Below are 17,164 nucleotides of genomic sequence, written 5' to 3'. Positions count from 1 at the left end.
TAACCACAAATGCTCGTCTTGCACTGCTTTGCGATGCGCCACGCATTACGTAGTGATGTTGGAAAGGTCACGCGTGACGTAGGCGAAAGTACTGATCCATTGTCTACACAGCAAACATGCAAAGACTAAGTCAAACGGCCTTTACAAAAAAGGTAAAACAATGTTGTTGTACAATTTTAAAGTTGGAGAAAATGAGATGGAGTTTTTCGCCCTACGATGAGCATTTATGGTTAAAATGTATAATTTTTTTTTTTTTAATAGAAAATGACAGATTGTTTCACTAGATAAGACCCTTATTCCTTGTCTGGGATTGTGTAGAGCCCTTTGAAGCATGTCGAGATCCATTCCAATGGCTGCACTGAAACTGCAATTTGGACCTTCAACTTGTTGGTAACTGTTGAAGTCCACTATATGGAGAAAAATCCTGGAATGTTTTCCTCAAAAACCTTAATTTCTTTTCAGCTGAAGAAAGAAAGACATGAACATCTTGGATGACATGGGGGTGAGTAAATTATCAGGAAATTTTATTTCTGAAGTGAACTAATCCTTTAAAGACAGTCTGTTTGAGGAGTCAACATGATAAAACCTAATTTAAAAATATGAACATAGTGCTGACAACTTGCTTCTATCCTAGAATGACTGTTGTTCTTTTCTTACAGGGATTTCCGGGTCAGCAGTACGGTCCTGGTATGGGAGCTGGGGGCCCGTACCCAGGCCAGCCCATGCAGTACCATGGTCCTGGGCCACAGCGGTCCGCTCCTTCCCCGTCTTACCCAACCCACCGAATGCCCCTCCAGCAACCCAATATGGCCCAGTATCCTGCAGGACCAGGAAACCCCAGCCAATACTACAAGGTACAAAGATCATCAGTATTATTGCTCATACATACAGTTAGTATTTAAAAAACCCTGCTACGGATATGTAAGATACTTCAAATCAATGTGCTTGAGCAGTTAGTAACCACCCTAGTAACCAAATTTAGGTACTTTCTGTAACGTATAGTCATATTTTTCAGTTTGAAATCTATCAGTAAGCTTTCACTTGCAAATTGCAACACATCGCAGGCTGCAAGTGGTATCATGTTTCCCAAAGAACAGGTTCCTTTTGTCCGTATTAGTGACAAACAAGCTGCCATTTTTAGAGAAACACACTGGCATTTGATACTGACAAATACGCCAGTGAACTTTAAAGAGGCAACTAGTCGTGAAAAGATTTTTTGGTAGTACCAGCGAAAGACGAACCAACCCAGGTGGTTTAAATTCCATGCTGGGTTTGGAATTACAGCGGTAGATTATCGCCTTTGTCATATCGCTGTAGTGTGCACCGCCTACGGTCCGTTCCAATACCTAGTGTGGCTTGCAATGCTTACAGATTTTAAATACAAGATGTAAGATACCTGTTTTGGCTAATTTCTAATAAATGCATTGCAACGAGCTCTCCAAAACTATGCTTAACCGGGGGATGGGTTGGCTCACTCTGGTTTTAAGTCTGATGTTGAAAGAGTTGTGTTTGCTTAACAGGCGGACCAGTTTAACGGACAGGGCAACAGCCACAACAGCCTGTCCTCAGGAGTGACAGCAGCTGGGTACAGCACCTTCAACCAGGCCACAGTCAACGGGGTTGGTGTCCTCTCTTGCATGCATGTGTGTTTGGTGAAACACGAGTCGGTAGGAGCTTCCTGTTAATATTTCACCATCTCGTGAGAGCCCCGATCGGACTTTGGCAGCCAGGGTCCAAACTCCACACAGCTGAATCTGTTTTGCAGAGTATCGGTTATGAAAATCTGACTGTAAAGATAATCTGGCTGCAGATCGTAATGCCTATGCATGTGTCTCGTCTTTTTCACAGCCCGGACGTGCGATGCCAGGATATCCCAGCTCTCCTCTCCCAGGAAATCCCACCCCTCCCATGACCCCTGGCAGTTCGATGCCGTATATGTCCCCCGGTCAAGACGTCAAATCGCCCTTCCTCCATGACGTCAAACCCAATATCAACTCTCTGCAGCCCCCTACAGGTAACACACAGCACTGCATATAAGGCAACACCCCTCCTCCTATCTCTGTAGTCCTCGTTTATAATTCTCTGTGATGTAAATGTAAATCTTTTATTGTCACATTAATAAATGCCTAAGACATGGGAAAAAAGTTTTCTCCTCTTTAACACTTGAAGAAATTAACAAAACATGTTTTAGTTAATGAAACATATTTACTCAACATTACTGGTTTTATTGTGAACTATTTATCGGTGTATGTTCTTATAGAGAAAACAGTGCATTAATATTCATAATCTTTTATCAAAATATAGTAATTTGCTCCACTTCTGAAACTATTTTAAGTTTTTTAACTCCTCCTATCCATCCATGTTATTTACATTTACATTTACATTTATGCATTTGGCAGACGCTTTTATCCAAAGCGACTTACATTGCATTATACTATACATTTGTATCTGAGTATGTGCTAACCCTGGGATCGAACCCATGACCTTGGCATTGCTAGTGCCATGCTCTAACCACTGAGCTACAGGAAAGCATAGTTATATAAAGACCACCAATCCAGTCGATTCCTGATGGATTCAAATAAAGTTGCACCTATGTTTTTTTGTTAAATATTCTATTGTACTCAGAAATCCTCACATTACCAAAGCAAAATTGGTTAAAAATGCTAAATCACATGAGATGAAAACTCAGTCATATAATGCTGTTTTATTCCACATAAGGGCAGTGTTGTGAATAGTATTATTATTATTATTATTATTATTATTATTATTATATGCTATTATAATATTTATTAATATTTATATTAGATATGAATTATATATATAATATTTATTGTATTTATATTTTAAGTTTTATATTAAAATGTTTAGTTTAGGAATGTTTTTGTGCTTTTTGTGCATTTTTACATTTTTATAATTTTATTTAGCTTTAACTTATTTTTATTTCAATTTTATTTTTAGTAATTTCATTACTTTAGCTTGATTCAATTCAGTTAGTTGCCAAGGCAGAATTTCTATGAAACATTTCAATAACATCACTGCATAAAGGGTGGTTCCTCTTATGGTGGCCTCCATCTTGAGATCACATGACCACCTGAGTACTAGTATCCTCGTCTCGGTAAGCCCCAATTGTCAGATAGTGTTGTCAAAAGTACCGACTTTGATACAAAGTTTGCTTTCAAACACTTCCGTGTGCATTGATGTCTGTTTACAACATGTTTTTGAAGCGTTGATCATTGTAGCCAATCACAGATGTATCTGTTGAGCGCGTGAACACAGTGGCCAATCAGAGGTGTTTATGAATCCGCTCAAAGTGTCACATTTTTTAAATTTCAGTACCCACATGGTACCGAAGTCGGTACTTTTGACAACACTATTTATTATCAGATGCTTGGTGTTGTGGAATAAATAATGAGCAACAAATGCACCTGTCAAATGAGGTATTATGACATTGTTTACTTTACTTTTAGTAACTGAAGATACTTCAGTAACTGAAACTCTGCTCTTCTGTCTGCAGGAAACCCCAGTGATGACCTGCGTCTGACCTTCCCTGTAAGGGACGGGGTGGTGTTGGAGCCCTTTAGATTGGAGCACAACCTGGCCGTCAGCAACCACGTCTTCCAGCTGCGAGACTCCGTATATAAGACTCTTATGATGAGGTCAGAGTGCAACATCTGTCCCTTGCAGTCTTTGATTTTGTGAATGTTTAATGTGTCGGTGTTGTTGGATTCAATGTTTAATCATCACGTGTTTAACAGGCCTGACCTGGAGCTGCAGTTTAAGTGCTATCACCACGAAGACCGGCAGATGAACACCAACTGGCCGGCATCGGTGCAGGTGAGCGTCAACGCCACACCTCTCACCATCGAGCGTGGGGACAACAAGACCTCCCACAAACCCCTTTACCTGAAGCAAGTGTGCCAGCCAGGACGCAACACCATCCAGATAACGGTCACAGCCTGCTGCTGTGTAAGTACAGAGACTCACATTGCACATTTTCGTGTAGTTAATTACAAACAGCCTGACTAATATTTGTTTTATATGGGTCAGTGTTCATTTCCTGTTTCTTTTTCCCCCGTAGTCTCATCTGTTCGTGCTGCAGCTGGTTCACAGGCCGTCTGTGCGCTCCGTGCTTCAGGGTCTGATGAAGAAGAGGCTCCTGCCAGCAGAGCACTGTGTCACTAAGAGTGAGTGAACGGCATGATCTTTTGCACATGCACTAAAATCCAGAAGTTTAGGGGCAGTAAGATATATTTTTTAAGTAATTAAAATACTTTAATTCAGCAAGGACACGTTGAATTGATCAAAGTGACATTGAAAACATGTATAATGTTACAAAAGATTTCTGTTTCAACTAAATGCTTTCTATTCATCAATTTTGTTTCCACAAAAATATTAAGCAGCATATGACTGTTTTTCAAATGTTTCTTGAGTAGCAAATCAGCATATTAGAATGATTTCTGAAGGATCATGTGACACTGAAGACTGGATTAACAATGCTGAAAATTCAGCTTTGATCACAGGAATAAATTACATTTTAAAATATATTACAACAGAAAACAGATATTTTAAATTGTATTAATATATCACAATATTGCTTTTTTTTTTGTATTTTTGATCAAATAAATGCAGCCTTGGTGAGCATAAGAGACTTCTTTTAAAAATGTAAAAAAAATCTTACCGACCCCAAACTTTTGTACATGGATTTCTCAATGACAACTCGTCTTTTTTCACAGTTAAGAGGAACTTTAGTAGCGGTACCATCCCAGGAACTCCCGGACTTAACGGCGAGGACGGCGTGGAACAGACGGCCATCAAGGTCTCGCTCAAGTGTCCGATCACCTTCCGGCGCATCCAGCTTCCTGCCAGGGGCCACGACTGCAGACATATACAGGTGAGGAGGCCCACTAACTTGAGTTTGAATCACATGACACCATAAAGTGAGTTTCTGTGATAAATAACGTCTTTGTTTGTCCATAGTGCTTTGACCTGGAATCGTACCTGCAGCTCAACTGTGAGAGAGGAACTTGGCGTTGTCCTGTGTGCAAGTAAGAACTGTGTTCTTCTCCTTTGCTTTCTGTCTTCATGCCATTTTTCTTATTTTAAAACTAAGAAAATGAGTAGGGATGCACTATATATCCATACTGTAGCAGTTATTTGCCGATATTACAGATTTTCGGGAATAGATGACACTGGATTTATAATTGTGTATGCATACTTTTGTCACCTTTATCATCATACAAAACTCACTAGAAGTTATTAAAAACTCTAAATTTAATAACAATGCTAAATCTAATCTTTAACAGATCTCAGAATGAATATCCTTTTTTTTTTGTACTATATATTATAATGTTTTTTTTTTTTTTATGATTTGAGTTTTTATTAGTTTTTATGTTATATTTAATTGTTATATTTATCTGGACAAAATATTATAGAACTTTAATATTTATTTTAACAAATATTTATTAATATTATTGTATTAATAATAATGTTAGAATACTATTTAATTAATCTAAAAAAACAAGAAATATTTTACTTTAATAATATTATTATTATTTATTATTATTATTATTATTGGTCATAACATGAAAATAGTTATTTGCTTATCGGCCTGTATAATATCATATTGCATATCGGTGCATGCCTAAAAATGGTATTCACATGGTATATAGCTGACATATTGTTCTTTGCAGTAAAACAGCTCTTCTGGAGGGGCTAGAAGTGGACCAGTACATGTTGGGCATTCTGATCTACATCCAGAAGTAAGTTTCTTTGCAATAATGTAACCTCTGTAGCATCTAAACTGAATTTACTAAATTATACTACTATCAGTTGTAATCTTCCAGTACATTGACTGTTCGCTGACCATGTGACATGTGTTGCACACAAAAATGGCAAAAACTGGGTGAAATAGGCCTATCCAGTTTGATTAGCTGGCCTCTACCCAATTTCCCAGAGTCAGAGTGCACAGATTGTTGTTTAGAAATTCCCAGGCTGTTTTAATGAGCATTTCAAAGGAAGCTGCATTTTCCAGAATTTTGTGAGGTTCATGGCATTAGTATCGCCAGTATTGTCCAGCTGTGCTCCATCAAAGGTGGTCAGTTGATTTATGTGGTGGTCAGACACCCACTTCCTGTCTAAGTTCAAGCTTCTTTGCCAAAATAAGCTGCGGTTGGTTCTGAATTTGTAGTTTTTAACTTCTTTCTCCTTGTGTTTAGTTCGGATTATGAGGAGATCACCATTGATCCGGTGTGTAGCTGGAAGCCAGTCCCGGTGAAACCAGACCTGCATATTAAAGAGGACCCAGACGGCCCTGCCCTGAAACGCTGTCGCACCCTGAGCCCTAGTCATATGATCTTGCCCAGCGTCATGGAGATGATTGCAGCTCTGGGCCCGGCCTCCTCGCCCTACCAGTCTCTGCCACAAGGTGGCAGCAGCAGCACACCTGATTATCCCAGCCAAGGTAGTTGTCTCATCTGGTTGTAAAGGCCTCATAGGGACCACAAAAGCATTTATGTGCTTATGAAAACGTTTCAGTAAGCATCTTATAAGTGAATACTCTGCTTTGGAGTCATAATAGATTTAGATGAAGTACATTTTGACCTCCAGTTGATTTATTGTTGCATATCTTTCAGGTGGGTCAGGATACTCTAACCAACCAGGCTTTTCAGACTTTCCCAATGCCCCCGGCACACCGACCCTTGGGGAGTTTGCCTCCGGGCCGCCCCCACTGTCCTACCAGCCTGACCTGCCGAGTGGGCTCCTTACTCCTGAAAAACCTGTGGGACACCCGATGTCAGGACAGGTGGGTTTGCTTGTAAATATAATTTTACCACAAGGGATTGATAAAGTCTGTCTATCCGTCTGTCAGTCCTTCTGTCTGTCTGTCTGTCTATCTGTCTAGCTATCCATCCGTCTGTTTGTTTGTCTGTCCATCTATTAGAGGTCGAACGATTGATCGTTTTGTCAAATAATCGGCACTGATAACTGATTGCTGGAACAATCAGTTATTGGCAAAAATCCATACCGATATTTTTTTGTTGGTTGCGTCTGTTGCTGGAGTGGCTGAGAAGGGTCCGCTGTCATTATACAGTATGAGAGCGACCTCTAGAGGCGAAATAAAAACGATCACAGACGCTTCGTGGAGTTTGTTTTGACACGTGAGACTGCGCGCTTCACGGAGAGGGACATTTCAGATGCAGATTTAAAGCATAGACATCAAAACGGTATGTATACAGTACACTACACTACATGTTTTCATATCATTATAAATTTGTTGACTAGATGCTGCATTAGTAGAGAAAGAACTGCAGTATGTTTGCCGTCAAGGCTAAGAGGACACTAATATTAGAAGTACCTCAAACAGTAAAACAGTGTTGCAAAAATAGATGCAATTCTGACATCTGTTTGCATTAATCTATATCAATATATTTAATGATAGTGACGTGAGAAAGCAAATTGATCTGTTCATGCTGCTGACAGAAACAAATCAGAAATGCATCCAATTACAGTTGTTGTTTTTTTAATCGTCAACTGTAACACATATTATTAGATAATCATCAAGTGTTCTAAATTAGAAGCAAGTAACGTGTGAGAGTATACATATGTAACTTTTTTTTTAATGCTATGGCCTTTGTGTAGATATTTTAAGATGGCCATCTTTAAGCATGACTGTTTGTTTGGATTTATATGAAATAGTAACAATTTACAAAAAGAGTCCATCTGTAACATGAACTAAGGTTAATAGATACTGTAGAAGTATTGTTCATTGTTAGATCATTCATTTCAGCATTTACTAATACATTTTTACATTTTAAAGTTGTATCTGTTAACATTTGTTAATGCACTATAAACTAACATGAATGATTAAGTACTAATATTTAACATTAATATTAATATTTCATTTAATAAGTACAGTACATTTTCATGGTTCAGTATCGGTTGGTTAATCGGTTATAGGCCAGTGCGGTCCAACCTAGTTATCATTATCGGTAAAATCCACTATCGGTCGACCTCTACCATCTCTCTGTTTGTCTGTCAATCTAACTATCTGTCTGTCTGTATCTGTCTGTCTGTATCTATCTATTTATCGTCCGCCCGTACATCTGTCTGTCTGTTTGTCTATCTGTTTCTCTATCTATCTGTCTATCTATCTGTCTATCTATCTGTCTATCTATCTATCTGTCTATCTATCTGTCTATCTATCTGTCTATCTATCTGTCTATCTATCTATCTATCTATCTATCTATCTATCTATCTATCTATCTATCTATCTATCTATCTATCTGTCTATCTGTCTATCTATCTATCTATCTGTCTATCTGTCTATCTATCTATCGTTCTGTCTGTCTGTCTGTCTGTATCTGTCTGTCTGTATCTATCTATTTATCGTCCGCCCGTACATCTGTCTGTCTGTTTGTCTATCTGTTTCTCTATCTATCTGTCTATCTATCTGTCTATCTATCTATCTGTCTATCTATCTGTCTATCTATCTGTCTATCTATCTGTCTGTCTATCTATCTATCTATCTATCTATCTATCTATCTATCTATCTATCTATCTATCTATCTATCTATCTATCTATCTATCTATCTATCTATCTATCTATCTATCTATCGTTCTGTCTGTCTGTCTGTCTGTCTGTCTGTCGCCAACTAGCTTGCAGATTAAACCTCTAAAATTAAATAATCATGTAGATCCATAAATTCATTTGACTATATGACTTGAAATGGCGTGGCTAGTTTGCTGCAACTATTGTGTTGAATGCATACCCAAATATCTTTTACTGGCATCTTAGTTTCTGTCATCCACGTATGTCATTGCATGTAAGAGCTATTCAAACAGCTCTGTGTACGACGGCACAGTGTTCCTGTCTGTCACTCGCAGCTGCTGCTTTTCACACCCGCTTTAAAAGAAGCACAAGACAAGTCACTTCAAATTACTTTGATGTGTGTTCCAGCTTCACTGACCATCTCTTTACACTTTCCCGCTTTTAATAAAGATGCCCCACTCTAGTCGCATGGACCCTTCCCACAATCCCCTTCAACAGCAGCAACAACAGCAGCAGCAACAGCAGCATCAAGCTCTCCATGGTAACTCCAACATGGGTGGCCCCGGTGGACCCATGCACTCCCGCAACTCCTCCCAGAATCCCCGGATGCACACAGACAGCTTTGGGCTGGGGGGCCCCGGGGGACCTGGTGATGTTCCAGAGCCGCCCCTTGATGTAAGTCAGAATCAATCAGCTATTCCAGATCAAACAGTCATGATTTTTGCCTACTTGAATTAGAGGTGTGCTAAGAGTCTCAATCGAACGCAGCATTTTACTCCGTGTACACCTACTACCAACTTGATTTCCTTGCCAACCGTTCCAGCTTAGGTCCCATTTCTGCAATTAATCATGTTTTGGATAGCGGTCATCCCTTATCTTCTTTGGGATGCATGCTCTGTTCCGCTGTCTCGTCAGCGGTTCAGTACCCAATCAATCGCTTCTTACTATTTACGATCGCCGTTATATTCTAGTCCAACAAATTTTCCTTGCAAATGGCGTGGTCACACTTCACTTATCATTCCATTCATACACATACGAATGCTGGAGACCGGAAACGCAAGTTCATGCAAAGTTGTTTCTTATTTCAGTGTCTTCCAAAGTTCAAGTTTGGTGAACTCTGACCTGCGAATTCGCATCACGTAATGATGTGTGAGCAATAGAGGATTGATAAGTCCTATCGGCTGAATTAGAAGAACAACGTATATTTGTGATAAGCCGAATTTATGTTCAAGCTGGAGAATCTCACGCAGCCAAAATGAGGATTGTCAGTAACTGTGTTCAGCCTTACATTGTTCAAACCGGAGTCGACACTGATGGATGCTGTTGTTTATGCTCAAACTCCAACACTACACACTAAAGTTGTACCACCACCCCTTTAAAGTGACAACAGCTTAATAAACCTGCTGCAACAAAATACAAAGAGAAAAGGAACTTTTAATGATATCTAAAATGTTTCATGGCTGGTAAAAAATATTTATGGCCGGTAAATTTTCTTAAGTCACTGGCCATTGGCGAGTGTGGCAAAACCGTTTTAGGCCCTGTTTGTTGGTATATATTTCATAATGTTTTTAAAAAACCAACTATGTTGTATTTATCATTACGATTATAAACTGAGAGTTTTGAGTGTCCTTGGTATTTCCATAGGCCGATTCTTAACCCCAGACTTCCCTTTTTGTTTTCCAGCTTCTCCCAGAGCTGACGAACCCAGATGAGCTGCTGTCCTACTTGGGTCCTCCCGACCTTCCCAACAACAGTAACGATGACCTGCTCTCTCTGTTCGAGAGCAACTGAGCCCCTTTTCCCGCTCATACATCAGCCGCGCATCACCGTCCAACAGACAGCCTCCCTAATCCCGCACACTCCCGGCTCGTCCAGGGGAGGTTTGGGAAGCGTAACAGATATCCGATTGCGTCTTTGCACTGTTTCCTCCTGAGACTGGAATGCAGTGACTCATGGGAAGGTGCAACGAAGATCTTTTTTTTTTTCTTTTTCCTCCTGTGACAATGTTATCGTTCGTCTGCTTCTCTGAACTCTGTCGAGATTTTATTGTGAATTTCAGTTTAAAAGAATATGAAATCCTTTGTAGAAAGACGCCTCATCTCACATCAAGACTCGTGTGGTGTAAATGACATTGTGTGTGTGTGTGTGTGTGTGTGTGTGTGTGTGTGTGTGTGTGTGTGTGTGTGTGTGTGTGTGTGTGTGGAGGGGGGTCGGGTCATTGTTCGTTTTTCATTGCAGCTCCTGTTTTAAATCTAAATTAGATGAGGGACTATCTTCAGTGCTGATCTAAAGTACTACACTTCAGAAAAAACACGGGGAAAGCCAAAAACAAAACCTAATTCTTTTAATAAACAGGCAAACTTATGTTTTATTCCCTTTTTTTTGCCCAAAGATGACCACAAAGCTAGCTCCATGTGATGTAACATGGTTTTAAACCACAAATGACTTAATCTAAAATGTTCTTTTCTTGAAGGAGACCTCAAGTGTAGCCTTTTTTCCTTTTGAAAGTGCTAATAGAGGCAATCACAATGTCAGACCTTAAAGAGTAGCATTAAAGAAGTGCACTATTACCTTTTGCACACCATGGGTTTGCCTACACACGAAGGAATTTAAAGGCAAAGAATCAGTCACCCAAACAAATACACACACGCACACCTCAAGCCACACTGCGAGTGTGTTTTGGCACAAACTCAGACTAATTTGATGCCACACCCTGCTCTCTGTTTTCGTCTGTCTCTTGTTAGTATTTTTTCCCCCCTCAATGTTCTTTTTTTTAAAAACGGTCTTCCTGCCCTGTGGATTTTAAGCCGTAGAGGTCTGTGGATTTCCACCATTACAAGAAAGGACTAGTTTCCTTGATCATTGTTGGCTCAAATCACACCCTCACTTGCAGACGCATTTCACTCGCCCTTAAATATGCAAGTTTGGGCTGTTATTTGGTAGAAAACAAGTTTTCATTGTCAACAAAATGTGTGAAACCAGACAGAGCACAAGCAGCCCAGTAGCACCTTGTAGACAGGTTACAAAACACACAAATGCACATGAGGAGTCACAACGAGGGCGTTTTTGGACAAATACCTTCCCGTAGTGAGATTTTGCTTGGACAAATCTGGGTGGGTGGGAGCGTCACAACAGGAAATGGACTGATGTTTATAGCCGCACTCATAATTGAGGAGGAAAACATTGGGATTCATGTGAAATATGTACAGATATAGTATTATTATTGTCGCAGATGTGAACTTTCTCTTAACCCCATGATATGGAAAAAAGAACATTTGAAACACTATGACAAGAGCTCATGTCAGACATGCGCTTCATTCCCCCCGTTTTCCATTCAGCCCTCGCTTTCTCGGCAGAGAAACGGTGGAGGGGAGATGAGTCTGCTGTCGATTCCTGTCTTGTCTGATTTTATTATTTATCATCGCTCTTTGGGCACCGTTAGCGAAGTGCAGTTTGTATATTAACAATACAGGGAGCATCATGAGTCGACGGATGTGCTTTTGTTCTTTTTTTCGTTTGTTTGAAGTCATTTGTGTATCATACAATTTTATCTTTGATTATATAATAATTGTTATTATAATTATAAAGATAATTGATGGGCCTGTATGCATCTCTCTTCTGTGTTAACTAGCAGAGTTTATGAATTTGTTAGAAAGAGAAAAAAAAAGAAAATGAATTCATCAAAATCTGTGACCATGATCATGAAAAACTGAGAAACCAGCATCACTTGTTAAACAAACTGTTCAAAAAGATGTTTGACTGTCATGTGTTGGTGGATCATTAAGTTCTATCAATTGAATTAAACATGTACAATTGAAATCGATTTGTTTTTCTAAAGATGTGAAATATTTCCATTATGTTTTATAAGTAAAGACTTAAGCCCCATTGAGTTTCATTGGCTTTATTTGGAGCTGAGCAGCACCGCATTGTGTCAAGACGCGGGAACGCCGCTCAGGGGGCGTGTCCGTTCTGAGGGGAAAAATAAAGCTTTTTTGACTCACTTAGTTCGCTTTATATCTTATTGTGGCACGTTTAAATGTAACTTAAGTTCGCATAATTACGTAATAAATGTAGAAAAATCCTTAATCTAATCTTCAAAACATTTATTAATCGTGATAAAATGTTGTGCAGTAATGGCGAACTCAGTCTTTGGCCACCGCCCTCGCGCCATGACAGATCGCTGGCACCGCCCTCGTTGCTCATTGGATGGAACGCAGTAACGTCATTTCTGCCTACTCTAACGGGCCAATGAGGATGTCAATCAAACGCACTCCCTCTGATCTCTGCGTTCGTGCGCAGCGGTAATTTATTCATCCGCGCCGCTTCTAGTTGGCTAACGCGCACGTCACTCAGCGGTTCCTCGGCTTCATAGGTTCCAATTGAAAAAAGGGTCTGCTGGCTGCTTCTATATATCCCGTTTTCGCACACATCCTACTTCCCGATGAGCTGCGGCATTTTGTAGGATTCATTCGGTGATCAGCTGCTAATACAAATTGATTTTTTTCATCATGGCCAAACCCAAAGTTTTTTTTGACATCACCATCGATGGAAACAGTGCCGGGAGGATTGTAATGGAGGTAGGTCACAGAAAGTGACTGGATTGCGGTGGTTCATGTGCGTTCGCCTCACATCGTCTTTTTAAATCTAACGAATTTTTTCTATTACGTTTTTTTTTTTTTTTTTTTCATAAAATGCTTGTAATCTGATCGAGTGTTTCAGCATCTTGAGATGGATGGATGAGGAAGCAGTTTTTTCCCCGCGCCGAACTGCAACAATGTTTCTTGCCGTTAATCAGACGCCACAGCGTTGCCGGTTGTGATTGATATGTAACGTAGTTCTTCATTCTGATGCTTAATGCATCTAAGAGCAGCAGAAAATGAGCTGTGCTGCTGTGTTTGACAGGAGACTGACAGCTGAGCGCACATGGCGGAGTTTTCGATGATTACAGACGCAGTCTGCGCGTGCGATGCGCTGCACGCGTTTTTTTTTTTTTTCTATACAGACGCCATTTTCACCATTTTTTTCAAAACCCAAGATGCCATTTTGAAAAGGGAGGGGTGAATGCCGGAGTTTAGCAGTCTAGCGAAACTTGTTCACCAGAACTGAATATTTACATTTAATTATTATAATGACTCTTTAAAATGTGCTCAGACTTGATTAATAAACGATTCCCATACGTTTTGATAAATGGTACTGCAGATATGTCAATAAACGCACTCGTGCAGTATCAGTGTCTCGCGCGTTCTTGTCAATGTTGCCAGAGAAACGCGGAAGTCATGGAATTCTAACCTGCTCGACGCGACGTCATAGCATCTTAAACGTCTTTTCCCCCGCTATTGTTCTAAAAGTTATGGTCTAAAAATTACTGTTACCTAATTTTAAAATAGAAATAGGCAATAGAAATAACAAAACTGCAAAGCCTTTAATCCTTTATTTGCTTATCACGACGCAGATATACTCTATGTAATATTATTTAGATAATGTTTGTCTCAGTATTTGATTTGCTGTGATTTTCATGGCTGCCTTTTATTTCAAAATTTTGCATTAAAGAAAGGTTATGGTACAAAAATAAGTCTTAGTCATGCATAGTGGATAAGTGTATTTCTGCACCTAAATTAAAGGGATAGTTCACTCAAAAATAAATTGTCATTTACACCCTCAAGTTGTTCCAAATCTGTGTAATTTTCTTTGTTCTGTAGAACACAAAGGAAGATATTCTGAAGAATGTGTTAAACTGAACAGTTTTGGGGCACCATTGACTTCCATATTTATTTATTTTTCCTACTATGGAAGTTAATGGTGCCCCAAAGTGGCCTGGTTACAAACTTTTCAAAATAAATTCCTTTATGTTCAACAGAACAAAGAAATTTATACAGATTTGGAACAATTTGTGAGTGAGTAAATGATAGAATTTTCATTTTTGGGTGAACTATCCCTTTAAGAAATGCAGACAAAACATGGAAAGAAGTTTTCATATATGTATATAAAATTTTGTTTTATTTTTTTATACATTACACATACTTAAATATATGTATAGAACGCACATTATTAGCAAGTGAAATTAATTTTTTTTTATATATATATATATATATATATATATATATATATATATATATATATATATATATATATATAATATATTTGATAACACCCAATTTTTCCCACACATATACTTTGCATATAAGAGCTTAATTTCTATTTTTTATTTTCCCCCTTCTATTTAAATAGCTGAGAGCTGATGTTGTTCCCAAAACAGCTGGTAAGCATTTTTCCATATTAAGTTTGTTTCTTATAAATAATGATAATATGTAGACGTTCTCTTTCTCGTTATATATTAATATCTCATTATCTACACAGAGAACTTCCGTGCTTTGTGCACCGGCGAGAAGGGTTTTGGCTACAAGGGCTCTGGATTTCACCGCGTCATCCCTAAGTTCATGTGCCAGGTAAGATCTGAAGCCGGTGATGTCATAGGATTCTGTGGTTGACATCACGATGATGTCATGCTTTTGTCATGCAGGGTGGCGACTTCACCAACCATAATGGAACTGGTGGAAAGTCCATCTACGGCAACAAGTTTGCGGATGAGAACTTCACCCTGAAGCATGGAGGGAAGGGAACCCTGTCCATGGCCAACGCTGGACCGAACACCAACGGATCCCAGTTCTTCATCTGCACTGCTGATACCGCTTGGTAAACTGCTTTTTTAAAATTTATTTTTAATTTGTATTTACATTTGGTGATGTTAGTGCCTAAGTATGGTTTCTCCATGAACAGGCTCGATGGCAAACACGTTGTGTTCGGGAAAGTGGTAGAAGGAATGGAAGTGGTGGACGCTATGGAGAAAAAAGGAAGCAGCAGCGGGAAGTGCTCTGCCAAGATCCTGATCGCTGATTGTGGCCAACTTTAATTGTCGCTTACACCTCCTTCCCAACCATGCACATTCCTTACTATATAGATTTCTTTTTTTATTGCCATTCCTGAATGAGATGCTAATTCATGTGTCATGGTCCTGTTTTATGTATTCCGATGGTCCCCAGGACATAATTTGTTAAACATGGATTAAAGATGGATCAAGATTCCTTTCAACAGATTTTTGTATTTCTTTCTTTCTTTCCTTGACAGCTCAGATCTTTTGTTCCTGATGAAACCTGATGTCTTTAATTTCTCATTGTGCTGTTATGTTCATGTAATAGAAGTCATTCATAAGGAGCCCATTAAAGTCTGTTTTGGTTCCAAAATGGCAGCGTGCTGCTGCAGTTCTTTCTGTTGACCAGCAGGTGGTGCCCTGTTCACTTTACTAGTGAAGTGGTTAAAACTAAATCCATAAAAAAAACTCTTTACTTGAATGTTTAATTTTATTTGTTTATACTTTTTATATTTTCATTGGCATACTAAAATAACATCAAAAAATAAACTAATGAATTAATAAAAATAAACATTAAAACTATAAACAAAAATGACAAACACAAAATGACTAAAACATTAAAAAAAATTATTTATATATATACAGTAATAAAAGCTATTTCAGTAAAGCAGTGATGCTTAAATAAAAATGGTTTTGCTTTTAAGGAACATGAATTTCCTTACTGTAGTGATGGGAGAAACGAAGCTTTTCAAATTGCACTATAACTAAAAAATAAGAAATTAATCAAAACTGTATAAACATAAAAATGACTAAAACATTGAAAAAATATATCTATAGAACAGTAATAAAAGCTGTCTCGATATTGCAATCACGCTAAAATAAAAATAATGGTTTTGCTTTTAAGTGAACATGAACACCGGTACTGATGGGAGAATCAATTGAACCAATTGCTTCGCAAAATGATTCACTGTTTCACTAACGGGCATTCGAAACACCACTGGTCAAAACGGTGTAAATACAACAAAACTCATGCCAAACGTGCATAAAACAGCTTTTACAGATCCATTGCAAATGTTTGATTTAAAGTATGATCCATCAGATGCAGTTAACTAATCTCATACCATTAAATATTAAGTGCCTGTATAATATGCATTTTTTTAATCAATTTTCACGGCTTGTTTTGTTCTATGGATGGGTCAGCAAAACAGATACTATTAACTACTATTTTTCTTTTTAATTATATAAATACCTCATTAAAACGTCTACAAATGTATAAAACTCATCAGGAATCAGGTAATAGACAGACACTTGTTCAATGATTCGCCGCTGGGGGGCGATATCAGTGAATCCGCATGATTCATGGCTTCAGGGAATGGTCCCTGCTTTCTGTATTACCAGTGAAGGAGCCAAGTCTTATACTTTGGCTACTGAGAGGTTTGACCCCGGAGAAGTTGGTTTGACTCACTTTTGGTTGACGACGTGTTACCTTCTTGATAAATAACGCTGAGACCATTCTTCTTCTTGCATATAAGTTTAGCTTTATTTTCCTTTGTTATCATCGTGCAAAAGGTTCCATTGAAGCATAATGATGCCTAACACCACATCAAAGCGTGTTTACCACCACATCAAAGCGTGTTTACCACCACATCAAGCAATCAAGCGTGGTTAAGCGGTCAAAAACCTGTTTGCCCTTCCGGGTCAAACACACCTGCTTGCTCACACAATGCAGGCTGCTTATATACACGTAC

At 38.8% G+C, this 17,164-nt stretch overlaps 2 protein-coding genes across 6 annotated transcripts in view; both read left to right on the top strand.

Annotated features, from left to right (window-relative positions):
* Window positions 1–12,765, top strand: part of zmiz2 (zinc finger, MIZ-type containing 2) — a 52,462-nt gene extending 39,697 nt beyond the window's left edge. For 4 of the 5 annotated variants that reach the window (XM_067397425.1, XM_067397427.1, XM_067397428.1 and 1 more), the window contains exons 7-19: window positions 660–854; window positions 1,521–1,619; window positions 1,849–2,014; window positions 3,515–3,656; window positions 3,756–3,966; window positions 4,079–4,184; window positions 4,734–4,891; window positions 4,978–5,045; window positions 5,691–5,759; window positions 6,216–6,460; window positions 6,633–6,802; window positions 8,999–9,223; window positions 10,232–12,765. In XM_067397425.1, coding sequence (XP_067253526.1) covers window positions 660–854; window positions 1,521–1,619; window positions 1,849–2,014; window positions 3,515–3,656; window positions 3,756–3,966; window positions 4,079–4,184; window positions 4,734–4,891; window positions 4,978–5,045; window positions 5,691–5,759; window positions 6,216–6,460; window positions 6,633–6,802; window positions 8,999–9,223; window positions 10,232–10,339 — 1,962 coding nt within the window. In that variant the 3' untranslated portion in view covers window positions 10,340–12,765. Of the gene's footprint in view, window positions 1–659; window positions 855–1,520; window positions 1,620–1,848; window positions 2,015–3,514; window positions 3,657–3,755; window positions 3,967–4,078; window positions 4,185–4,733; window positions 4,892–4,977; window positions 5,046–5,690; window positions 5,760–6,215; window positions 6,461–6,632; window positions 6,803–6,940; window positions 7,224–8,998; window positions 9,224–10,231 lie in introns of those variants that run through there. The other variant, XM_067397430.1, reaches the window with a different exon arrangement.
* Window positions 12,766–12,918: 153 nt separating this feature from the next.
* Window positions 12,919–15,641, top strand: ppiab (peptidylprolyl isomerase Ab (cyclophilin A)). The gene is made up of 5 exons (XM_067397431.1): window positions 12,919–13,125; window positions 14,777–14,807; window positions 14,906–14,994; window positions 15,069–15,241; window positions 15,326–15,641. Exons 1-5 carry the CDS (start codon window positions 13,057–13,059, stop codon window positions 15,456–15,458), a joined length of 495 nt encoding a protein of 164 aa, XP_067253532.1. The 5' UTR covers window positions 12,919–13,056; the 3' UTR covers window positions 15,459–15,641.
* The last annotated feature ends 1,523 nt before the right edge of the window (window positions 15,642–17,164 follow it).

This window comes from Chanodichthys erythropterus, chromosome 10, assembly GCF_024489055.1.
Source record: "Chanodichthys erythropterus isolate Z2021 chromosome 10, ASM2448905v1, whole genome shotgun sequence".
NCBI lineage: Eukaryota > Metazoa > Chordata > Actinopteri > Cypriniformes > Xenocyprididae > Chanodichthys > Chanodichthys erythropterus.
The sequence above is the reverse complement of the archived record's forward strand: the minus strand, read 5'-3'. Positions and strand labels throughout refer to the sequence as shown.

Bases quoted from the DNA above. Each gene is read 5' to 3' on its own strand.
- ppiab (XM_067397431.1), top strand. From the start codon at position 13,057: ATGGCCAAACCCAAAGTTTTTTTTGACATCACCATCGATGGAAACAGT. The intron at 13,126-14,776 runs GTAGGTCACAGA...CTATTTAAATAG, and splicing joins CCGGGAGGATTGTAATGGAG to CTGAGAGCTGATGTTGTTCC. The intron at 14,995-15,068 runs GTAAGATCTGAA...TTTGTCATGCAG, and splicing joins TCCCTAAGTTCATGTGCCAG to GGTGGCGACTTCACCAACCA.